This window comes from Excalfactoria chinensis, chromosome 24 (genome assembly GCF_039878825.1).
Source record: "Excalfactoria chinensis isolate bCotChi1 chromosome 24, bCotChi1.hap2, whole genome shotgun sequence".
Classification (NCBI taxonomy): Eukaryota; Metazoa; Chordata; class Aves; order Galliformes; family Phasianidae; genus Excalfactoria; species Excalfactoria chinensis.
The window spans coordinates 3,592,694-3,617,946 of NC_092848.1; the positions used below are offsets into that span (position 1 = coordinate 3,592,694).

Sequence of the window (25,253 nt, forward strand, 5' to 3'; positions counted from 1 at the left end):
CGACTTCTGCGGGCATCACCGGAAGTCGCTCTATGCTCGTGCGCCACCGGAAGGGGTGGAAGCGCTGCAAGATGGCGGCGCCCAGCGTGGAGGCGACGGGACCGGGCGCTTTCGGGGCCTGGTTGGCGACCCGACTCGAGGCGCTCGGGTTGGACCGTGCGGTGTACGGAGCGTACATTGCGGGGCTGCTGCGGGAGGAGGAGAGCGAGGAGGAGCGACTGGAGGCGCTGCGCGGGGTGTTGGCGGCCTGCCTGGTGAGGGGCTGCGCTGCGGGACCGGGCCGAAACGGGGCGGGATAAAGCCGTTATGGAGCCAGTGTGGAGACAGCATGGAGACAGTATGGGGGTATAGAGTCATTATGGAGTCATTATGGGGGTACAGAGCCATTATGGAGCCATTATAGGGGTATAGAGCCATTATGGAGCCATTATGGGGGTATAGAGCCATTATGGAGTCATTATGGGGATATAGAGCCATTATGGAGCCATTATGGGGATATAGAGCCATTATGGAGCCATTATGGGGGTATAGAGCCATTATGGAGTCATTATGGGGATATAGAGCCATTATGGAGCCATTATGGGGGTATAGAGCCATTATGGAGCCATTATGGGGATATAGAGCCATTATGGAGCCATTATGGGGGTATAGAGCCATTATGGAGTCATTATGGGGGCATAGAGCCATTATGGAGTCATTATGGGGGTATAGAGCCGTTATGGAGCCATTATGGGGATATAGAGCCATTATGGAGCCATTATGGGGATATAGAGCCATTATGGAGCCATTATGGGGGTATAGAGCCATTATGGAGTCATTATGGGGATATAGAGCCATTATGGAGCCATTATGGGGGTATAGAGCCATTATGGAGTCATTATGGGGATATAGAGCCATTATGGAGCCATTATGGGGGTATAGAGCCATTATGGAGTCATTATGGGGGCATAGAGCCATTATGGAGTCATTATGGGGGTATAGAGCCGTTATGGAGCCATTATGGGGATATAGAGCCATTATGGAGCCATTATGGGGGTATAGAGCCATTATGGAGTCATTATGGGGATATAGAGCCATTATGGAGCCATTATGGGGGTATAGAGCCATTATGGAGTCAGTATGGAGCCATTATGGAGTCAGTATGGGGATATAAAGCCATTATGGAGCCATTGTGGGGGTACAGAGTCATTATGGAGTCATTGTGGGGGTATAAAGCCATTATAAAGTCAATGTGAGGGTATAGAGCCATTATGGAGTCATTATGGTTGTATAGAGCCATTATGGAGCCATTATGGGGGTATAGAGCCATTATGGAGTCAGTATGGGGGTATAAAGGTGTTATAAAGTCATTATGGTTGTATAAAGCCATTATGGAGTGTCCGAAAGGGAAACGATGGGGGCGAGCAGTGGGGGTTGTGCACATTGAGGTGAGCCAGGTGTTGGACTCTGCTGCTGCAGCGGAGGACATGAAGGAGGTCGGGGAGCAGCTCCTGTGTGAGGAAAGGCTGGGAGTCCTGGGGCTGCAGCATGGAGAAGGGTGGGAGGGGGTTTCAGCGTTGCTTATTAGTATCTAAAGTGGGGGAGACAGGCTGGAGGGGGGGAGGGCTCTTTTTTGGTGGTGTGCAGCGATAGAACAAGGAGCAATGGGCTGAAATTGGGACACGAGAATTTCCACACTAACACAAAGGAAAAAGTTCTTTACTCAGCGGGTAAAGGAGCTTTGGAACAGGGAGGTTGTGGGGGCTCGTTCTGTGGAGTTATAAAGACGTGTCTGGACTCCGTGCTGTGCAAAGACAGGAGGTGATGGGCACCGGTTGTGCCAGGGGAGGTTCAGATTGGATATTGGGAGAAGTTACTCTCAGGAAGAGCAGTGCTGTGTTGGCACAGGATGCCCATGGGGGTGGGGGGGTCACCATCCCTGCAGGTGTACAAGAACTGTGCAGATGTGGGAATGGTGGGGGTGGGTTGGGGTTGGGGATCTGAGAGGTCTTTATTTAACCTTTATGGTTCTTTGGTTCTGAATGAATATTCAGGTATGAAGTGCCGAGTAGTTAATGCATGCGGGTGTTCATCAGCAGTCTGCTCAGCTGCTGCCACTGGTTTTGTCCCAAGTGGTCCATGTGGAAGCATAAAATCCAACAGGAACTTGGTCATTGCAACCAGATCTTTGTTCTTATAACTACAGTTCCTTCCATTAGGTGACTGCTCACCATTAAAAATCATTCTCCCTAAAGTTAAGGTCATGGTTTAGTGGGAGCTATTGGTAATAGGTGAACGGTTGCACTGGATGATCTTTTAGGTCTTTTCCAACCTTGGTGATCCTATGATTCTAAGTACAGAGCGCCTCTTCACTACCTTCCATCACCTCCCCACCCTGCAGCACCAGCAATGAGGTTGTTTCTGAACGAAGTGTAGCTGTGTCAGTGTAGCTCTATGCTGGGATTAACAGGAAGAGCAGACACCAAATCTTGGTGCTGCTGTTGCCTGTGTTACGTTCTGATCTCTCCTCTTTTCCCTTCAGTGCTGAGGTGCCATCTGTGCTGTCACCAGTGTGGGTTTCATATGCAATATGCATTCGGTCCCGTGTCTTCTGTTTTCTCCTGACAGGGCTGACTCTTGCAGCTGAGTTATGCTTCATTCACAAGTTCTACATGTTTTTTTGCCTCTTGTACCCTCTGGCATTCTTTTACTCTTTTACTGTATTTGTAGACACTGCTTATTTCTGTACTGATTTTGAAACAGTTTTCATGTGGTTAATTGGGGGCTCTTTGATCTATGTACAAATTCCAGACTTTCTTTTTGTTTGCCTTTGCCATCTTCGCTAGAAGAAATTTCATGTCCAGGCTCCTCAGTGCTGACCCTTCGTTCCATTCGTTCCCTGCCTTTATTCAAACCAAGTTCTGTTTCTGCTCTTCTCACCCTCTCAGACTCTGGGTCACTTTGTCTTTATGTATTTTCCAGTTATGTTTTCTTGTGTTTACTAACCTCTAAAATGACAGAATTCCTTGTTTCTTTAGAGAATATTAGGTGAAAACTGTAGTATCCACAGCAACCTGATCTACACCAATGTTAGGAGCATCCGTTCTTTGGCTCTGTACATGGAAAGTGACTCTCCCATAGGCTGTTAGAGGTCCTTACCCAGACGGGGCTGAGCTAGGAGGGTTATTTAGTGAGTGCCCTGTGTGCTGTGGTTGTACCTCTCTTTGTTTGCTTGCTTTGTTTCCTATTGCTCAAATCCTCGTTAGCAGGTACAGGTATCTGCCATCATTTTCAGCCTTCTTGCAGTTTGTTTTCCTTCCTGTTTACCACTGTCCATTTGTCATTCTTTACCTAATTTTCTTCCTCCTGGATACTGAAACCAGGTGTGCAGGAAGTGTGTCTTTCCCAGCCTTCATTCTTGGCTGAGATCTTAAAGCTGCTGACCACTTTCCCAGCTCTGATTCCAGTGTGCTTGTGCTCCCAGTGCTCAGGGCATCCACCAAGGGATCCATGGTACTGTGGGGGTTGGGAGGGTCCTCTGGAGACCATCGAGTCCATGCTTGATCTTAACAGGTTGAGCATCATCCTGCCCTCTGGGTTTACTCTGCTTAAAAGCAAGTGGTCGTCTTAACATGGTGTGTGGAACTGATGCGAGTCACAAACCCTTCATCCTTCTGCTGTTTTGCACATCATCACCTCTCTGCATGTCTGTCTTAATAGCATCTCCCCCCTCACCCAGGGTCCCCCTTCCCTGTGTTGTGCTCATGGTCTCCATGCTTGGCACTCTGTGTGATGGTATTACTGTGTGGGATCTCCTGTCACCTCACTGGCTTTTTGTGCTTAGCTGTGGGAGGTTCGGTCGGAGGTCTGTGCAGGGGTTTGGTGTGCTGGCTTTGAGATGCCAGCTGCATGCGAGGCGGGGTAAGATGGAGAAAGACAGACAGCTGAGGCCTGGCTATGGCATGCTTTCATAGGAAATTCGCTTCTGGGCAGAGGGTATGGAGCAACCTGCAGCCGTCAGAGCTCACCTTTGTCATACAGAGGGCAGACAGAGGTCATTGTGGGTGGTAGAACAGGTCTATGTGGGTCATCATTGCTTTGCTGCCTAATTTGACCCCTAAGTATAGTGCTGCTGCCAGAGGAGAGCAGGGAGGCTGTGCTGCTTGTGCAAGCAGGCAGGGCTGCCTCTAGTCCTGAGCTGAGGAGTTGGTGCATCTCGTGGCATGCATTGTGCTGCTGCCTCAGGTTAACGAAAGTCCCACTGTGCCTTTAATGGTAGATTTCATGTGAAAGCTGTATCACGTGAGCCTGCTGGTGGGTGTGCTGATCCTTTGCAGCTGGTACTTATATCTGATTTGTGCTTGTTTACAGCAGACCAACTCTGTTCCAAGACTGAGAAGTCTCTTTTTCCCCACTAGGAAGAAGATCTCTTAAGCGATGTGTGCAGGGAAGTGGTGGAGAAATGGTCTGAATCTCAGATCGTTGACGCCAAAGAGGAAAAAGAAGGTAGTTTTGCTGCTCACTGTGCCTTTCTGTGTGGTATGAGTGCTGTGCTGGGCTTGGCCAAGATGAGAGCTGCTCGTCTGTTCTGTTAGGAGCTAAACTCAATGCTGCTCATTATTTGCAGAGCTGACTTGCTTCTTGTTGCTGTGGCTTACGTACTGTTTCGTCTTGAAATACAAATGGAAGCCGAATAGTTTTGCTTGGGGCTGCCACCAGCATTCTGCTGCTCTTGGCTTCATAATCCTGCAGAGGAAATAAGTTCTTGTTGTTAGTTTGTTTTTTCCTCCGGAGCACAACGAAATCCCACGCTGAGAGATGCGCAGGTTTAAGTGTAGTGTGTGGCTCAGTGATCTCAGTGATCAGGGCCGTGTTGTCACAATGTAATGTCCCATTTGGATAAAGCCCTTTTTAACTTGCTTTGCATTTTCTTGTCTGTTCTGGTGCAAACAGAGCTCTGTCGCTGCCCGATGCTGTGCTGGAAATAGTTGTCCCTATTGGGCTCTCATTGTGAACCCCACATTTATGTCGTGCTTCTCTTGACTGAATCTCACGAGTTACAGCACAGAGCTGCTGAGTGTCTTTGCCTGAAAATCCATGGACGCAGTCTGTCCTTGGCCTGACTTTGCCTTGGGCTGAGGACAGGAAAATGTGCTGCTCCGTGTGTTAAAAAATAACCCCCTTTCTGTAGCCAAGAGATGGCAATTGCTGAAGATGCTGCTGGGTCCCTCTGGCTCCTACCATTGGCTTTGCACAGTAAACGAGGGATTTTTCTTATTTGGCACAGAAAGATGAGAGCAATATGTCCTTCCAGCCAGGCTGATGGAAACGTGATTGCACAGGAGGATACATCCCAAGTGAAGTCCCACAGACGCAGTGTTGGAGCTTGATCTTTAAGGTTCCTTTCCAACCTAAGGCATTCTGTGATCCTAAGTCAGTGCCCACTAGAAAACACATGTGGGACATTCGCTCTTGGTAGGAAATTGAAGTGTTTGAAACACAAAACCTGAAGGGCATCTTCCAGCTTTTAAATGGAGCACAAAAGCAAACCCATGTGCTGCCAGCAGGGCTCTCACTGTCAGGGCACCAACTGAAGCTGGGGTTCTGTTCTTGGCAGATGAGGTCCAGGCGATCACCAGCATGATGGAGAAGCAGGCCAGGATCATCGTGAAGCCAAAGGAGATCTCGCAGGAGGAGAAGCAGAGGAAGGAGGCCCTCCTGGCCCAGTATGCCAACGTGACAGATGAAGAGGAATATCCTTTTCCTGTTCATTTAAAATCGCCTCCCTAGCTTTGCAATGTCTGGGGGAGGAACTGGAGAAACTCATCCATCTTTTTCCCATCGAAGGGGTTTCCATGGCAAAAAGCATGGGAGGTCCCAGCTTAGGGAGCTGAAGGTTGGGTTTTATGCTTCTCTTGTTCTCAATCATCAGTGTTAGTTTTTAGCTTCTTCCTCCTGGCCTGGTAGAGTTGTTATCTGACACGTTTTGATCCAGGTGTGGCTGTAGGAGCACAGATCCACGAGCAGTGTCCACAGTTCCTTAATTCTTTCACTGGCGACGATGAGCAGGACAGCTCCACTGCGACAGCAGTACATATTGGATCAGAAAAATGTATCCTTTCAGTTCTCCAGGTTGGGGGTTTGGGGAGGGCGGCAGCGTCTGTTGTGAATTTCCCATTCTAAGACTGATCCTTTTCTCTCTTTTATTCCTTCCTTTCCTCTCTGAAGCTTCACACGATGTTACTGATACAGATAACTCTCTCAAACATCGCTTTAATTCTGAGTGGTGTCCAGAGAGGCAAATCATGTCAGGAATCATCATAAGTGCAATTGAAACAAGACTACTGTGGTACACCTGAGGACATGGTTGCTGAACCAAAGACCTCATGCTATTTGGGTTTTATCACAGAGGTTCTTTTTCCTTTCTACCTTCCTCATTTTACCTCCATTTACCTGCTTGGTGAGGAAGCAGGGAGGGGAGTCAGAAATGTTCCTTGTCTTTGAGCACCTTTTGTAGAGCTGGTCGCTGAGGGATTTCTCTCCCTGCAGAGCAGCTGAGATTTGTTGTAGGTGGATTGTGGCTGATCCTATAGAGTCCGTGTATGGCCCCAAACCACCACTGGAAAGCAGAAGCTGTGTGTTCAGAGCACGTTGTCTGCCCTTAGCTCGCTACCAGCGCTGTTCCGAAACACCAACGTGGAGGATGTCCTGAATGCCAGAAAGCTGGAGCGGGAGCTGCTGCGAGACGAGTTCCAGAAGAAGAAGGAGCAAGACAAACTGCAGCGAGAGAAGGACAAGTTGGCCAAGCAGGAACGGAAGGAGAAGGAGAAGAAAAGGACACAGAAAGGAGAGAGGAAGCGATAGCTGGGGTTTGATGCTTGGACTTTAAGGGGATACAATCAGTTACAAATATGGTGTGTGTTTAAAAGCAGCAGAATTTCTGGGCACGTGGCTGGTGACCGGTTCTTTGGAAGCATTTCCTTTATTTTACGTAGCAAAAAAGAATTTCAAGCACCTCTTAAACTCAAGTTTTGCCATGTGCTTGTGGTGTCAAATGTCCCAGTCATTCTTGTGGCCAGTGTTGTACCAAAGAACAGTGAAGTGATGATGTTTGTGTTTCAAATTGATCAGTTTTAACTTCTAACTACTTAAAGCAAAGCAAGATGTAGGAAAGGGCTTCTGAAGGGGCTGTATCCAAGGACTGCAGCAACAGCACGTTACGACTTGAGAACAGAGCAAAGCCCCTTTCTGACATGCAGTTAAGGACTTGCTGCTGCAGGGTGAATGTGAATTTACACTAGCCTCGAAAGATGCATTTGCAAATACATTTATTTGTGCCGCCAAGAACAACGCTACGTTTTCATTCTGGCTGAAACAGCAGGGTTTGGCTCTGCCCTCAGCAAGGGCAAGTGCTGTTCTGCAGCAAGAGAAAGGAAACCATATGAAATATATATGAGCTCCAGCTATGAGGCTGCTTCACCCACAGACTCTTGGTAAGGGAAATGCACAGTGATTTGAGCGTCAGCTAGAGCAGGAGCAAATCGGTCAGGCCCTTATGCTGTTCTGAAACCTAATGCTGGTGGCTGGAAAATGGTGCTCCGTGATGTTCTGTGTGGGTGAACATCCACTGTTATTTCTACAGTAGCTGCCAGAGCAAATGCTTTCATGCAGGCTGTGACCTGTTTGGATGCTCTGGCTTTACGAGCAGTTGCTCCCATCTGGCCCAGCCCCACTCAGGAGCTGCGTGGAGGGGCTGAAGGCTTCTCTCACCCCACAAGGGCTCTTTTAGCTGCCATTTCCAGCCTTCTTTGTGGCAGCATCACCTGAACTCCCCTCTGTGTGTGGAGGAAGGACCCGTGGTGCTTCCAGGGGTGCAGGGGAACTGCTGCACCTCATCCCTGTGCTGCTTCATGTTCTGGCCACTGTGTTCATGTGCAAGGCTGGCTTTTGGCAGCAGGCAGCTCCTGGCCTGGTGGTGGTAACTGCCTCTGTTGCCCACTTTCAGCACCAGTCTGATTCAGGGGCAGTGCATCCTATTTAACTATTTTTGCAAGTGTGAGTATCTGCTTTATCTTTGGACTTGAACAATAAAGCTGGCTGGCCAAGAAGCTGGGCTCCTCTCTGTGTCTGCAATGGCAACGACAGCCTCACTTTCTCTTACCCAACAGCAGTATTTCATAGGGCTGATCTGCTGCTGTTCCTCTCATTCACACCTCTTTCGATGGCCCTGCAGGGCAGTACCTGTGTGGTGCTGCCCCAGGCTTTTGGGGCCAGAAACACAAAGCATAGTAAGTCCTGTGTATGAGCACGACTGCATGAATCAATAGTATTGAAGAACGTAAGCTCTGCCCCTGGCCCTCAGCCTGCTTCAGCACAGTTAATGCTTCCTGGCTAACGATGTCACAGGTCTTCCTTGAAGCCACAGAGCTGTTAGTGGATGCTAATAAATCCTGCTGCTGATGCAGGGAGCTGAGCACTGATGGCAGATAACTTTCAGGAGCACAGACCCATGGGTCTCTGGTAGGAAGTGCCTGATAGCAAATGTTACTTCACTCTCCTTGTCCTGGCATTGAGACCAAAGGAGATTTCTACTGCAGGTGCTGAAATCATTGCATGAGCTCTGTGACAGTGCAGAGCTTTTAACTAAGATACACTTTGTATTCACTGCACTGAATCAGTTTTGCCATAGTCTAAAGTTACAGCCATTTCCTGTATTAATATCTGCATACCGCTGCTTTGTACCTCATATTTCAGTAAGTAACTGAAAATGAGTTCTCGTTACTGGAGAATGCTTTGGGAACTGAGACACAAAGAAAAACAGAACAAATTTTCTCCAACGAAAGCTAATTTATTTCTTACCAGACAGACTAAATTCCGTTTGTTTTTAACACCAACACGTCCTAGTTAACAAATCTTAATGCAGTGACTTGTGGTATGAAATGTGCTTTGTCCTCCTGCCCCCATAAATTCACGCTGGCAGTACTTCTGGCCATACCAGTGATCAAAGTGGTTACTTTCTCCCGCATTCTCATTCAGTGTTTCTCTCATAATCCCCAATGACAATTTATGTGGTGTGATTATACCTCGTACATAGCAGGATTTCCACAAGTAGGAAGAACACAGACTGTGTTTCAAACATCAGTGCATCTAGGCAAGGAAAACTGAATAAACTTAATCCACACGTTATAAACGCGATGCTGGAAGTGTTAAAACCCCTTATCTCCTAAGTCACATAATACCAACGCTTCCTATCGGTGAATAAGTTATTTATACTCAGTACAGAGATTGAGATAAGATGTGCAGATAAGCACCAAGTTTCAAGAGCTGTCAAAAATACAGATGCAAACCAATGTATCTAAAATAGGACAACCAAATCACAAACCAAACCAGTGAAAGAGTAACTTTAAAAAAAAACACGAGTTTCAGAACATTGTGATGCCTACCCTCCATTCTAAGCTTTCAAGTGAAGGCATTAAAAACAACAGTCATTATTTCAGCTGCTGTACAGCTTTTTTTAGAGGTTAACACCGTGTGCATGTCACATTTTGATTAGGTTTAAGTACTTTAAAACAGGTTTTTTTTCTTTGCCTGAGGGCACGCCCAAATGATTTGAATACATTTACTAAATTGCAAGAGCAATTTTATCATCATTTAATTTAGCAGAATCTGGTGCATTTTCTTTCACAAACGTGGATTCTAAAATCTCAAATTCATAAATACTAATATTTTAAATATTTAATTTTACATGAACGTCGAGTACTTTGAGCATTCTTCCTCCTGTTTACAGGTACTGGTTTGATAAAGAAAACACTTTTACGTCACAATCTTGTCTGATACCACCTGGACACCACAGTAGACTACAGTCTTGAAGACTCGATATTTTAAAACCCCTTTTCTAAAGCAAAACCAAACAAACTTAACAGAAGAATTTTACACCAAGGCTCACCTGCAGACGTCAAATAATGTCTTGGGTGTTCGTTGTTTAAGTAGTAAGATTACTTAATATTCATCGGTTAGGCTTCACAATATTATGGTCCTGCCTGTAATTTCAGCAGTTTAAGTAGAAACCGAGAGCCCCTTATGAAAAATTCAACTTCTCGAGATACAGCTTTAAATACGAGTAGCAGTAGTTTCAACTTTACAAATAATAAGAAAGAATTAACATCATCACCTCTTCATACAGACACACCTCAACCTTTTCTTTCGCATGTGGTTTCTGCCATCTGATCCGGGCTGTCACTGCCGTTCAGGTTTTGGTACGTTTTTCTTCAGGCCGTACCCTCTCCCGAAGAGTTTTTGCTGTGAGCAGCTGCCCAGCTGCAGGTTTTGGCAGGGTCACCTGCAGCGCACACCACAGACTTGTACGCACGTGACGTGTTGCTGCACTCATCTTGTTAATTGCCAGCGCGAGAGCTAAAACATCTGCAAGGGAGAAAGGAGCTTTAATCACTGCACTGCTGATGAAAAAGCAGGATCTTTTAGAGCCTTTTGAGTCTGATTTTGTCTCTTCCTTTACAAAGTTGTACAAGTTCCATCTGAGAAAGCAGTGTTTTTAGGCCCTAATACAAGGAGGTGGGTATGTGGAACGGAGGTACTTGTTTTGTTAAAAATCCTACTTAGCTCTCATTGACTGTCAGGAACAACTAAAGCCTTACAGCCACCTCTGTGTTGGAAAATATTCTATGGACACACTCCATCCCTGAGCTCATTGCTCAGTGTTCACAGCGAGCCCTTCAGATCTACAAAATGGATCCTCTGCCCATCTGGCCTAAGAAGCTATTCTGGCAAAACAAGTGAAGGAGTAGCTTGTTTAGCACATTTTATTAGAGCATACAGGCAATGTTCTGCAAAACTGTGACAAAACCCACCATTTCAAAGTAAAGAGAAGCAGAGGTGGTACAGCGGTACACTGATTCAGCAGCTCAGTGCTTACAACAGTCATTAAATGTGTAGATAATTACTGGATTTCAATCCCAGTCTCTGTGAGGAGACATTTCATACTCTCTCCTAGGCACCAGCATTTTTACCTGGCACCTACCTTCAACCAGCAGCCTTGGGTTCACTGTTCTAGGTGAAAGCATACTGCTCCTAGAGATATAAAGGGAATCTCAGGGAAGGACAGGATTTCAAGGCCTAACTTCATCCCCTCATCATTTCCCTCATCACCAGCTCGTCTGGCTCTCATACAATGGCTGAAGAAGCTAAGAATCAAGTGACGCTCATAGAAATGCACATCTCAAAGCAGAAAGATACAGCCGGTAATTGGGTCACAACCAGGTAAGAAGGGAAAATCTCACCAGAATAAGCAAGAGTTGTTCTAAAGTCTTTGGACGCAGTACCCAAGAGCTACAGACATTAAAGAGGTCTTTTCCTGTCCTCAAAAGATCATCTGTAACATCTAGATTATTCTGAGAGACCTTGAACATCGAATCTAAGGCAACAGAGGTATGGTTACAAATGGCTCTGAATGATGCACTGGAAGGCCTGATTGTTGTTCTAGGTGGCAGAGTCAGGAAAAACTTTCTTGCCATCATCCCGATTTCTGGCAGAACTGCATTCATGAGCTGGTCAAAATCATTTACAAACAACTGCCAGATTTCATGTACAGTTCTGCAACTCTTATGTGTAGTAGCAGAATTTTCCAGACATGTTGCACATCAATACAGCAAAAATTGGGCAGCTCAGATCCACCTGCTACCCAACAAAGCAAATTTGTGTCCAAAATAAAGAGAGTCAGCTAGGAGAAGAGGAGTCCATGGCTCAAGTACCAGTTTGGTTGAAGTCAGACCTCCTAGAACACAGGACACAATGGTCAGATTCTGCTTTGTAAGATAGGCAATGCTGTATGAGGTGGAATATAAAGGTGCTATGGGAACAAGGTAGAGCAGAGGGAAACCCTTCCGCAAACAGAACAAAACTAACACACTAACAAGAAAGCTCCATCAAAGAGAGGAATTGCACAGTTTGCAACATTTTCCTCAAAGCTCTCCCATACACACAGCAAAGGTAGTTCCTAGGTTGAGTATTCTAACACTGGAATGTCTCACCAGCTGCTACAACAGGCTGACACATCTCACAGCCAGCCAGCATGGCAGAGGAGAAGCAGATGTAGAAAGCACAGCCCGTCTGGTTCAATTATCAGATCCCATTGTGTAAGGCCACTTCCTTCTCTTCCTAAAGAAGCTGGGCCAGTGAACAGGTCTCAAAGACAGCTAGTTGTTTTCTTGTCTACTCAGCTGCAAAGAGCTCACTGACCTGGTTAAGGTGTAGCACTAAAGCCAATGCCAATTATTTTCATGGGCTTAAAGACCAAAAACATCACATGACCTTCAAGATAAAGAGAAACAAAAAGGACTGAAGAAGTGAAAAGGAAAATAGCTAGAGTGTATCTTTTGAAGTAATCTTGAGAATTGCAGAACTGCATGATGGGAATCTCAAAAGGCATAAAATAATCCATTTTGGGAAGAGAGGCAAGAAATGAACAGAGCAGTGTCAGAATTGTAACAAAGCTTGCAATACAAAGCCATGGAACAGAGCATCACAGGTGGCAGGGCTTTATTCTGACTCACATCTGGGGAACAAAGAGAGGAAAGAACCTGCCGTTCTGCCCGTGCACTACTGAGCGATTAAGCTGAACGTTCTGCATATTTTGGATACCATTAAGAATAAAACCATTCTGAATGGTATATCTTTACATATCCGTCCAAAACACTGCCCATTTTTATTTATTTTTTGTCAGTCTTCAATAGAAATACTTAAAAAAAAAAAAAAAGTGCATTTATAACTCAAGGACACGTTGGTCCCTCTTCACAGGTTCAATGTTAAGATACTATGGAAGTTAAATGTAGAAATACAGACAGAGCTACAGAGATGATGGTTAAAGTATTACAAGGGACAGAGAGAATGAGGCAACAGCTTAAACACATCTCCAATGACAAGCTGCTTTACATAATCAATTGAATTAATGCTATCAAAACTGATTTAACTTATCACCTAGAACAGATGGCCTGCTTCTCTCAGAGCTGAAAAATAACATGGTTATAATTTGTTGTAAAACAAAATAAAGCTGTAGCATCAAAACTTTCAGACGTTTTAACACAGACTTGCAATACATGTAGAATTTCAGCTACTTCACTGAAGTATATCAGCACAGTAATACCTCTGTCATCTTGGCATCTGGGAGTTCCTTGCTTCTGTTGATGGGAAGCATTTACAATCTCATATTTTCTACGCGTCTGCACGACACGAATTACCTCCAGATATTTGTCCAGAGCAGTAGAAATGTTGACATGAAGGGGAGAACTGCGAAGACGCTCCATTTTTCCCAGTAAAGTCACAACCTAATGAACAGTTCACACATTAACAAGAGTTCAAGCTGTACTCATCTATGCTTCCATGAAAAACAAGATTAGGAAGAAAGGATTAACTATAACCATTATTTTCTCTTGAGAACTGTTCATAAAGTTATTGGTGAAGTAGTTAAAATTCTTACCTGGAATTCTTCTCCAAAAACAAAGCTGTAAAATACCTGAGTATGTACAGAATAGCAAAATGCACAGTAACAACACCAGGAAATCCAGCTTACCTGTTAATAATGGGTATTACAACTCTAGGACAGCTCCATCACAGGAGCTGTTTTCCCTGACAACATTCTAAACCGAGATCACTTGGTTTACATTCCATCAGCACTGCTGCAATCACCTGCGTGAGAACGAATCCTACAGAAGCTGCCCAGTTTTCACCCAGATGATTTCCTCATGCCAGTGCAAAGCCAACATCAGCATGTGAGAGCAGCTTAGATTGGCAAAAAGCTGCTGTAGCCACACCCATAGGCTGACTTTCAGGATACACATTCAGCACAGGCACTCAAAAATCACTGCTTTCTTCAGACAAATGAAAATCTGTGCTTCTGCTGTCTTGTTTATCTCACAACAGTTACATTACTAAGAATTTCCCTTCAGTGAGTGATTCCTCAGCTGTGGCTCACAGGCCTCTGGAGAACCTGGCTCCTTGTTTGCAGATATGGAACACAGAATTCCAGAATTGTAATGTTTACTGGACAATGGCTGCTCTTGGTGACCTATAAAGAAACCTGGTGATTAATAAGTTAAAAAACAAACAAACAGGGGCTGCAAGCACAGTGCAAAGCCAAGTTCTTAATGCTTCCTTACAACAGAAGGACTGGAAGCTTTCCCAAAAGGATAAATACTCATTTTTTCTATCAGCCGGCTGGGAAACAGAAGATGTGAGGCAGGACAATTTGTCCAACCCGCCTCAAGTATCCTCAGAGCAGACTGTTGGCCAAGACAGTTATTTTGGCAGGAGCACACAGAGCAGCAGAGCAGGGCAGCCTGCTCCATGACACTGGGCTTTGTAGAGAGCACTCAGGAAGAGCAAGCTCCTACTGACAAGATAGTCTTGCCTCCTCTTACATCTTGTGAAAGCCTGGAAAAAAAAACTGCAGGCATTAATAAATTATGCAAGTTTCTGTGGCAGCAGCAACCAGTAAACTCAAAAAGTGACAATCTACATTTATAAAGTAAAAAAATAATAAAAAAAATTGAAGGAAGCAGGGTGAGTTCCACATAAACAACTGAGGAATCACTCAGTGGGAGAGGAAACAAATGTTGCTAACATTGTTTGGAAATCACTAGCATGGCTTCTGAAGGACAAATGTTAAAGAATGGCAGAGCAGGATTATGTAAGCAAGTAAAGCACATTAAGTTGAACCTGACAGTCATTTCACATCTTAGAGTTGTTGATGGTTGGACTTGATAATCCTTGAAGGCCATTTTTGTATTAAATTAGGTGCTACAGTGACATACAGACCCACAGAAGGAGTTAGGCTCTCCAAGATCTGGTTTTCAGGTACCATGACCACACCTAACGTGACCCACTGCAGTATGTCAAATGCCTGCATTCTTTATAATAAGCCTGGAAGAAGCAACGGGTATGTAAAATCAGAATCCATAAGACTCATCAAAGCTGGGCTGCCCTGGAACCCAAGGAGAACCACTAAAGGCTCAAATGTTCGACTTCCCACCTCCTCCCTTGCCTGCCACAGGGCTTGCTCAGTCACTCAGAACCCTCAGTGGGAACAGCAGGAGGCCAGCAGCTTCCCCTACAGTCCAGGGGGAGAACGTACCAGTGAATAAGGACTGAAGTCTCAGGTCCAGCTTTGATGACTGCTTATCATACAGAGACGCGTGTCCAGCAGGGACTATTCTGTTTTACTTAATAACAGGTGAGACTGAACATCCAGCCTCAGCACATTCCACAGTGGCATTCTCCAGTTACAAAGGAGCTGGAGATTTACCAGACACAAAGGAGATAAGAGTCTGTACAGGGTAGATCTTAGCTTAAGAGCTTTTAGTAGCTACTGACTGGCACAGTGAAGGAAGCTACTGTCTCTTCTTCAGCTACATTTTGTTCTGGAAATAAAAGCAACTGTAAATCGGAGTCTCAAATGAGAAATGAAAAAATGTCTGCAAGCACCAAGACGTTTTTAACCAGATACGCTGCACTAACAAGAGTTAACCCCACATCCATCCAGTCAGCTTTCACTTGGGCCTTTGTACTAGTTTTTCTCATTGGCTGTCCCTGTGCTTTTTGATGCTACAATCCAGGTTCAACTGCCTACTGTGCTTTTGAGCATCCTTGAAACTACCTTTCAGTTGCTGTCCAATAGGCATTTGAGGTTCTTTATTCTGAAGTTTGGTTCCTCAAATAGCTAGGCAAGATTAAGTCCTCATTTAAGCGCAGTCTTAAAGACGAGGACAGGCATGCTATCTCAAATTAAAGAGGTAATTCCCTTACACTGTTCTTTCGAAGTTCAGTAATTTGAAAATGGTGCACTAAGACTTCAGCCTATTGATAGATTTTCAACTTTACTCTCTACTCAGCTTTAGGAACAAAAGCAGGCAGCTGCAGAAGACTGATCCCGGCAGGCAGTAAGTCAACGTGGCTCCATGGTTTATTTCACCTGTACGAGACTGGTAAGAAAGACTGAGCCTTAACACTGCTGCCTTGAGAGCTGGTCTCTGCAGCATCGGTTCCTCCAAGAACCAGCATCTTTTAGCACAGCAGCCACTGCCTTTCATCCTCCTGCAGAGACAGGCTCCGGCAGCTCTGTTGTTCAGCCCACATCTCTCTTCCTTCAGGCACAGGCAGCCTGGCTTTGGCCTCTCAGACCCAGACGAAAGCCCGCCAACCACCACTATCTGTGGCAGCACAGATCAGCCCCTGCCTGTGTTCACCTCCTCCCTCTGGTCTCCCTTGCAGGATTCTGCACAGGCTGCTGCCTTGCAAAGCAGCATGATACTGCACACTGGCACCATCGTTTGGCCACAGAGCCACACATAGCCCAGAAGGCACAAGTCTCACAGGCTGTAGTTGCTTGGCTTAAAAAGCAAATTAACAATACAGACATTCAAGCTGAAGTTGCACAAAATACACATTCCTCACTAACAAATACAGCTCTGTTATGCAAATATGCATCACAATGTCTTAAAAACATTAATAAATATGTTTGTTTCTTTTTTCCCCACAACTGCCTCCTCTACTATAGTGTGTGCAAAGCTGTATTGAACATTTCTCTGCTGAGCAGGAACACAAGAGGTGCTCAGCACAGAACAGCTCAGAATGCAGGGATATTTTAGAGCTGTGCGAGCAGTTTGGCTACATGGCTGGTTTCTGGCATGCCATGAACACCGCTGTACTAGAAAACACATTGTCCTGGCACAAATATACGTAAATATGAGCCTGAGATACTCACAGGGCTCCTGGCTAAGAGCTGGGGTGAACCTGGAGCTGTAAAGATTCCAGCAGGGACTGCTAAAATATTTCCTGCATAGCCTTGAAGAACAAAACTACCTGGACAAAAGCTGCTCTGACAAACTTATACATCTTCTACTGTACTCTTATGTAACAAATTCAACAGATTTTTACAATCGTTTTACAACTCACTCTGGCTTGTTCACGTAGCTGATCCACAATTAAGCGATCAACTCTTGATGAGTTTGATGTCAGCCTTGGAACCGGAGCATTGTTATTGCTGGAAATGCTTTTCCCTGGGTAACTCTTAGCAAGAGCTGATTCAGCCTGCAGGAAAATGAAAAGGACATCTCCTTCAGAACAGAAGTTGCGAGGTGTGCTTTATTACAGGAGTAAGAAGTTTATGATATACATTTTTTTCCCCTTAGGGCTTTGGGTTTTCTAAGTAGATAATATGGATTAATCAACTTGGGATTTAACCATTTGGTACAAAAATCACCTATTTCAAATGAACAACCAGTTCACTCAAAGCACTTCAAGTGGAGTAATTATCACAAGATAGTGTGATTTTCTTCAGTTCCCACCTACATCTCAGCTCGTCCTCTTTTGTCTTTTACATCTACATACAGACAATAACATCCCCTTCTCAAGTTGAGCCCTGCCTTCCTCTAATTATTCCATTCAAAGCAACGACTGGCTTTTGTCAGGAAATGCTCTGGCAAAAATTAGTTACATCTCTATTAAATTTCTTCTACTGGACCTCCACAACAGCTTCCACAAAGACAACAAGCAAAGGGCCAGCTGCCACAGTCCCCTGGTAACCTTTGATCAAGGTTCCTTCACACAAAATGATGGTTCCAGATCATTTCTGAATCTCCATGCCGCCTAAACTGCTGAAATCAAGGCAGATTTTACACATCACAATGCGAACCTGAGGCACTTATGCTAATTAACAAAAAGGGCAATTGCTTTAAATGTGGAAACTGCTTCATGCAGGTTGTCTGAAGCTTTTTCCTTTACATGTTTTAATATTATTATATTTCTCCAGCTTGTTTCTGGGAGAAAAAAAAAAAAAAAAAGAGCCTCTTCCAATATATATTGGGCTTTAAACTTCAGGCAAACTGGAGGTGAGAAGGAGAACCCTTAGAGAGAACTAGAGTAGAGGGCATTGTCTTAATTCTTCATGGGACTCAAGTTCAGTCCTAATTTGAAATATAATTAATGGATTTGCTTTGAAAGTTTCCAGATACACTGCTCCTTGTGCTGCACTGTAATTATGATTTTTTAGCCTCACAACATACCTTTCTCAGGCCCCAGTGCAGAGGCTGAAAACATCACTGAATTTTGGTGTAAGCACAACATTCACTATGCTCCAAATCAGGCTATCAACCTACAAAACTTCTGTTTTCAATCTCAAATACATGGGAAGCACAGTCTTCTCTCACAAGTCCCATTATTTCCAACTCTGACTAGGAGAATTACCCATGTTCTCAAGCTGGTCTCACCCTTGAGTATGCTCAGATCCATGACACAGAATATTAATATATATTTTTACCTCCTTTCTTTCTTTCTCCAAAGCTCGGCACTGTTCATAACACTCTTCTAGTTTAACACGGAGCTCCCTGGCAGACCCACTGTGTGTTTTAGTTTGCTTTTGATATCCCAGTGCCGGTACATCACTCATCATATCATTAGCATAAGGATAGAAGCAATTTAAACTGTCACTGGAGAACATGTTGTAGGACTCCATCAGAGGGACAACCAGACGGCCAAATGGACGAGCTGATCTCGAGGGGACTGCACCTGAACCGAGCTGATGGTTATGCTTCCAGTCACCCACCACACAGCTGTTGGCAAAGCTTGATGCCTGTACGTGAGTAGTGTGATTGACAGCGTTATTGCCTCTATTTCCCTGCCTGAGATTCAGCTGACCCTGAGACTCCACTGAATCTTGGTACGTGTTCTGCAACAACCCGTCTGTGTGTTTTTGTCCTTCTAGATCATAGTGCCCGCTCTGTGGCTTCAACTGGAAACAGTGCTTGTTCAGATTTTCAATGGTCCCAAACTGCTGAGCTGAGCAGCCTCTATCTGGTTGCATTAATTTCTTGTCACTTAAAAACTCAATGAGATTTTCTTCTCCAGTCTTAGCCAGTGCTTCTATAAGGGCAGCCGACTGAGCTCGTTCTGAAGTGTTATAATCAAAATCAAGACTTGAAAAAAACAAAGAATTATCTTGACAGTTCTTGTGAGATAAATTACCATTTAAAGGGACATTTGAAGATGATAACGGTAAGAAATCATTGGGAATACTGGAATTTTTTTGTAAAGTAGATAAATGATTATTCAGCTTCACCATACTTGAACTCTGAGATGGGACAGCGGGTTTAGTTTGAAAGTTCATCCAAGCCTGCCTCACATTGGCACCTGCTGACAAGGTTGCTGAGTTTGATAACAATGGAAGTGGTTTACAGTAGTCAGGATTCTGAAGATCAGACTTGGAAAACTGTGGCTTATCCACACCATTTGCACAGTCACCATTCCCTGGTGAAGCTGGAAGAGAATTTAGTCCGTATTCAAACTTTTGCCCCAGATCACTGCAGAATGGAGGCTCATTTGCAAACTGCTTTTCTGATAGGAGTCCTGCAGCCTTGGTGAATGTAAAGTTTTGCTGATCTGGAATGGCTTCTATTTTTCTCTGAGTACCTGATTTGAATTGAAACAATTTAGTATAGGGTTCTACATCCAGAGATGATGCCTCAGTCACTTCGCTTAATAATTTTTTACTTTCTTGGAAGCTACAATTGATGCTCTTGGTAGGCTTTGCTTTGGTAAAATGAGAATATTCAGAGTATCTACCATAATCAGCATTTTCATTGCAACCGTGAAACTGTGGGAGTGTTTCTGCCTGCTTTTGGTGCAGCTGCGCATCTGCTCCTTTGGGACACGCATTCTCTCTTCTGTAGGAGTAAGCATCGGCTCCTGAGTCTTTGATTACTTCTAAATAACCAGGTGGAGATGCAAAGGTGTTTTTCACACATGGATAGTTCTGACACACAGGTGTTGTCTTAATATTCTCATTAGCCTGCATGTTGCAACAGTTGGCATGATCATTCCTAGAAGTGCACAAACATTGCTCCTCAAGGTCTGTAACAGGAAATCCGTGATAACATTCCTCTACTTTTTGCTGTGGTGCAAGATTAGCACCCTGCAAGTACTGTTTTTCAGCAGCAGATGTTGATTCACTACTATAAAAACTCTGCTGGGAAACAGCTGCAGCAACTGGTCTTTTAGTTTCTGACAGCAGGTTGTGGTGGTCTGCAATTCTTGTAGCATTCATGGGCCACACAGACTTTAAGTTGGAGGAGCAACTCCTTGACAAAAACAAGAAGTACACAGTTAGATTCTGCCTGCAGTGCTCTTCTCCTATTCCCAAATGCGGAAAGAAGTTTTAAAGCCCAGTTTACCACCAACCAGTTCTCTTCACTGTGGAAAGAATTGCTTACTCTGAACATTATCTACTATTGTCACCTGTTCATCTTCCTATCTCTGTTATTTTCCTAAAACTTGACTAGAAAGATGATTCCGGTTTGCCTAAACCAACTGATACACATACAATGCCTTTAAGCTGCAGGTCATGTGTACATGCCAAATGATGTTCACTCAGTCCCACCAAAGGATTCACCACCATCTCCATATTCATGATAGAGCAGGTGGTTAAGACCATCATGTCTTAAATTCCCCATAACCCTTCACAGCCATGTCCTAGTTCCCTACACAAAATGTTTCTGTGCATCGCGTTGCCTATTGCTTCAGAATCACCTGCATTTTACACTGGCTTACACTGCTCCCTGCATTTATTAAATCAACTCACTAAAAACAGGCACATCCTTTCCTTCTAATTACCATGGATTAACAGTAGAACAATTACTATGTAAACAGACCAAGTGAAAAAGTGGAACTGTAGCTGGAATGCATTGCAGTCCAGATTGGATTTCTGTTTTCAGCACTGTCAGATCTAAACTATCTAAAGCAAAAGAACGAGTAAGTACATCTTTTGATCAAGACTGACTCTCTTGAGAGCCTCACTTTGGCCACATTAGCCAGCACACACACAGAGAACTGTGTGGGGAAGATGAAGGGTGAGTGGCTTGTGAACAAGAACTGGGCTCTTTTTCTTATCTGTGAGAACTAGAATGATTAGAATGACTAGGATTCAGGCAAAAGACAGTGAGCTGCCTTGGGGATACAGTATCTGAATCACTCTGTGTCCAGTTATTACAACTATCAAATGGTTTATTTCAGCACTAGGATACAGGTGTAATGACATTTCGATCTGCAAGTACTGCTCAGATAGCACAAACATCAAGGAATACTCATTGCTTATAGAACTCTTTCTTCATGCCAATTCAGGAGAGTGCAAAGGAACACTATTTCTTCTTTTGTGTATGCCTCCTATGAACAGAAATTAAGAAAGAAACCTGAAGTCTGAACTCAGTCATGATCAAAAGTTAGGCCAAGGCCTAAACTGAAGGAGGCCTACTTGAATATGGCCCTTCCAGGCTGCTTATGGATTTATTTAAAAACTTCCAATAAAAAGGTTGTGTAAATACCCAAAAACCAAAAGCTACCAAGGTACTGTCACAAGTATAACATGATCAGATTAAGGGGAAGGAAAGGAAACTGCAGAGGAGGAAGGCTTGCTAACACTACATATGAAGCTAAATAAGAGAACACAGACTGAGCTCAAGTGAGGGCAGTTTTAGTCAGCAATAAGAATGACAGCAATAAGAATAACAATAACAATAACAATGTCAGCAATAAGAATAACAGCACACTCACCCCTCAGCACAATATGGCTGTGATTTATCCTGTTCTTCCAAGATGTTAGACACAAGCTCATACAAATCTGCTTCACTGCCATAGTCATTCCTTTCAGTTTGAATTCTGGAAAGGAATTACATCCTGGTTAGTTCATTTTCAAACAGTTCATTAAGTTAAAAAAACAAATCACCCAATCCTTCAACACAAATGATCAACCAGTCAAAACTGACTACCTGGACTTCACATTCATCTGAGGAGTAATGGGCTGCTTATTGTCATCTCCACACACAGACCATGGCGTGTACAAAAGGGAAGAGTCCACAGTTGCAGAATATTCTGGTGTTGAGAGGGAAGAACTGTAGGTCTGAGGTGGGTCTACATTTTCTTCATTCTGCATTTTATATGCAATAAGAACATCAATTTCAATATGAAATAATATAAATTGTAATACTGAAATTAACCCGTCGTTTCCTCATTCTGCAAGGTTATGAATGACTTTACCCGTGGAGCAATCAGCTCACCAGAAACGAGCACACCACATACTTTTGGGCATAGAGCCACAGGGCACTGCTCCTGCTGACTACTCAGGTTGTATCCCTGAAGGCACTGGGAAAGGGTTTTCAATTCAGACTTCTACCCTCTGCAAAAAGCTACAACTACGAAATGCAAAATGAAAAGATTTAATGTATTTCACTAGCACAGCATTTGCTGCTGTCAGACTAAGCAAGTCCTGCTTGACTGCTTTACCCCTTTATTTGGACAATATCTCTTCTCTGTGCCCCAAGAACATATGCTGGGAGACCAGACTCCTCCATCTAAGTTTCCCTAAAAATAGTAATTTCTTTCTCACTTTGCTACAAATGTTTATACCAACAGAAGAACAAAACACTGAAACACTATCTTCCTCATCACCACATTTTCCTTCACCTCTCAAATATGTTGCACTCTGCACTGAGTCTTTAAATACTTCTTTAATAGATTCTAATCCCTTCCCTCCCTCCTCAGTTTTTTGTTGCGTGTGTTTTTATTTTAAACTCAGTTCTGAGTCACAACCTCTTGGTTTTGCTGTCATGTCTCTTTATTTCCCCTGATCTCTCACTATTCTCACTCTTCCCATAGGCATCTCCAACTCCTAATTTCTTCACATTACTCATTTCCCAGAACAGATAACTTCAATGACTACACTTGCTTTACACACCTCCCTTTACTCTAAACCCATTTCCCTCTGCTGGCCCTAATTACTTCCATGTTTCAGTATGCCAACAGTTAACTCTTCCTCAATGTATTCAGCTCAATTTAGCACATCTGCAGCTAAAGTCCTAATTTCTCTTCCCCCCACATTTGCTCATGCTCCCTCTCACCTATTTATCAGCTTTCTACGTAAACATCTGTCTTCTGTCACTCTTCCTCATAAATATGAGAAGCTCAAAGTGGACTCATCTACTCTTTCCTTCTTTCCATTACTGTCAGCCCCCTTTCTGCTGTGATGTTCAGTCACAGGACTGAGAGAAAGCACAAATCTTGTCTGAAATTCGCACACTACAGAGGTTACCAGAGGGAGGGAAAGATGGGGACAAAGTCCTGCGTCACACTGTAGCACTCCTCCAATTAAAATCTCTCTCATGGATGAGTTCTCTTGACACTGTGAGTACAGCAGTGATGACTGTTGATTTCAAAATCAATCACAACACAGCAGATGGTATTGGGCAAAAAATTACAACAGAAGTGAGACAACAAAAGGTGAAACACACAACAGGTGAACAGCTTTTATTGTGACTATGTTTAAGTTCCTGTCTTCTCTGATGAACCTTACACCTATAATATAACTTACGGCATTTCATTTATAAATGGCAAGCAACAAAAGCAGAAATCTCTTGGACCATTTTGCTTACAAACACCTACAAAGACATACAAATCTCATTTATAACCAACTGAACCTGTGGTTTGTAGCAGCCATGTGAGCCGGACTCTGCCATCACACTGCTGAACACATCTGCCAGCCTGCTGCCAGCCTCTGCACTGCTCCAGCAGCAGCTGCCTCCTCTGCACACTACTTTAGGCTACAAAAGATGAGGGGGAAAAAGTGGTAGAAGGACATAATTATACACAGACCTGAGAATTGTATATCTTATTGGTATAAGTAACTTATTTAACATTAACTTACCTGCAGATTCTCCCCCCTAAGAAACACCCTTCTCCCCACCATCTACTGGATGTGGTCAGAAATAGTTGCCCAGTGGGAAAAGACAATGAAAACAAAGCGATAATTTAGTTTTTTTCTTCCCCTTTTCAGAATGCTGAGGCACACAACAGAGTTAAAGTTAAAATAAAATCGACTAGCTAAAAAAACAACAACAACACAGCTGAGAAATAAAGCAGTGATATCACTCGTGTCATATTTAATACACAACTGTAGCACCTACGGTTACTTTAGTAGGAAAGGAAGAAAGAAAACTTCACTAAGCCCAACCACCTGCCTGACCAACCCAGCCCCATCGCTACAGCACATCCCAGACAGCGCCAGGGCTGGGGGCTCCACCTCCTCCCTGGGCAGCCCCTTCAGTGCAGGACCACCCCCACCATGAAGAAAACCTTCCTAGCCTAACCCAGCTCACCCAACCCAGCTCACCCAACCCAGCCCACCCAACCCAGCCCACCCAACCCAGCCCACCCAACCTAAACGTCCCCTGGCACAGCCTGACACCATCTCCATGTATCTCATCCAGACCAAGGGATGGAACACCTCCCTATGAGGACAGGCAAAGAGCTGAGGCTGTGTCTCCCAGAGAAGAGAAGGCTCTGGGGAGCCTTTAATTATCCCACCATTTCAGATGATCCTATCATTGTATTCTACAATCCAGCTCCTCCTGATCCCTCGAGAGCCCAACCCCCACCACCCTGCAGCCCTTCAGGCAGCTGTGGAGAGCAATACGTTTTCCTCTCAGCCTTTTCTTCGGACCAAACAGCCCCAGCTCCCTCAGCTCCTCCTAGTTCTCCTTTTCCACATCTGAAATCCTTATTAACTTCGGAAAGAGCCCAACTTTCACGGCACTGACTTCTCCTCTCTAACAGCCGTTTATTTGTAGCTCCATAGGGCAACAACGCGGCCCACGGGGGCAATCTCCCCACTCAGTTACACAGCACCCATACTGGTTTCCTCAGACACACACACTACACGCACACACAGAAAATTAGTGCGAAAAACAGCAGTTTCATATACAAATTATGCCACGTTGTCTCCTTTGGCCGTGCAGTTGTATGGCTTTTCATCTCAAAGCAACAAACACCAGCACGAGGAGCCCCAGCCGGCGGTGACATCCAGCCTCAGCACACAGCCCTCATCCCAGACGGCAGCTGAGGGGACGCTCTCCTGACAGAGGCACAAGGCCGCAGCTCCGCTCGGTGACCGGCAACCTCAACCGCTCGCTCCGTGACGCTTAGACGGCAACATTCCCTCAACCCAACCGCTCACTCTCCGCCTCGCAGCCCCTTCAGCCGCCTCTCACCTCCATGACGCCCGCAGGCCGCTGACACAGCACGAACCGCCGCCAGCCCCTCCGTCCCCCCGCAGCGCCCCAACAGTTCTGAGGCGCCGTTACCTCAGAGAGGAGCAACCGCCCGCCCCGCCCCGCGCGCGCAGCGGGATTGGCCAGCTCCTCACCCAGCCGACCAATGAGAAG

At 44.7% G+C, this 25,253-nt stretch overlaps 2 protein-coding genes across 3 annotated transcripts; one reads left to right on the top strand and one right to left on the bottom strand.

The window, feature by feature from the left end:
- Positions 1-3: 3 nt before the first annotated feature.
- CCDC43 (coiled-coil domain containing 43) lies at positions 4-8,082 on the top strand. Its single transcript, XM_072356561.1, has 5 exons — positions 4-254; positions 4,398-4,485; positions 5,597-5,732; positions 6,033-6,091; positions 6,656-8,082. The coding sequence occupies exons 1-5, from the start codon at positions 33-35 to the stop codon at positions 6,841-6,843; spliced, it is 693 nt and encodes a 230-aa protein (XP_072212662.1). The 5' UTR covers positions 4-32; the 3' UTR covers positions 6,844-8,082.
- A 2,133-nt stretch (positions 8,083-10,215) lies between these two features.
- On the bottom strand, positions 10,216-25,154 carry MEIOC (meiosis specific with coiled-coil domain). Of its 2 annotated transcripts, XM_072356370.1 has the most exons (8): positions 25,080-25,154; positions 23,511-23,633; positions 21,807-21,964; positions 21,592-21,696; positions 18,308-20,123; positions 16,945-17,079; positions 13,139-13,319; positions 10,216-10,401 (listed from the first exon to the last, which is right to left on the bottom strand). In XM_072356370.1, the coding sequence occupies exons 1-8, from the start codon at positions 25,083-25,085 to the stop codon at positions 10,226-10,228; spliced, it is 2,700 nt and encodes an 899-aa protein (XP_072212471.1). In that variant the 5' UTR covers positions 25,086-25,154; the 3' UTR covers positions 10,216-10,225. The 2 variants fall into 2 exon arrangements, 1 of the variants encoding a protein (XP_072212471.1); XR_011905818.1 differs by lacking the exon at positions 10,216-10,401 and having other exon boundaries at positions 13,183-13,319; positions 16,945-17,069.
- Between the last annotated feature and the right edge of the window lie 99 nt (positions 25,155-25,253).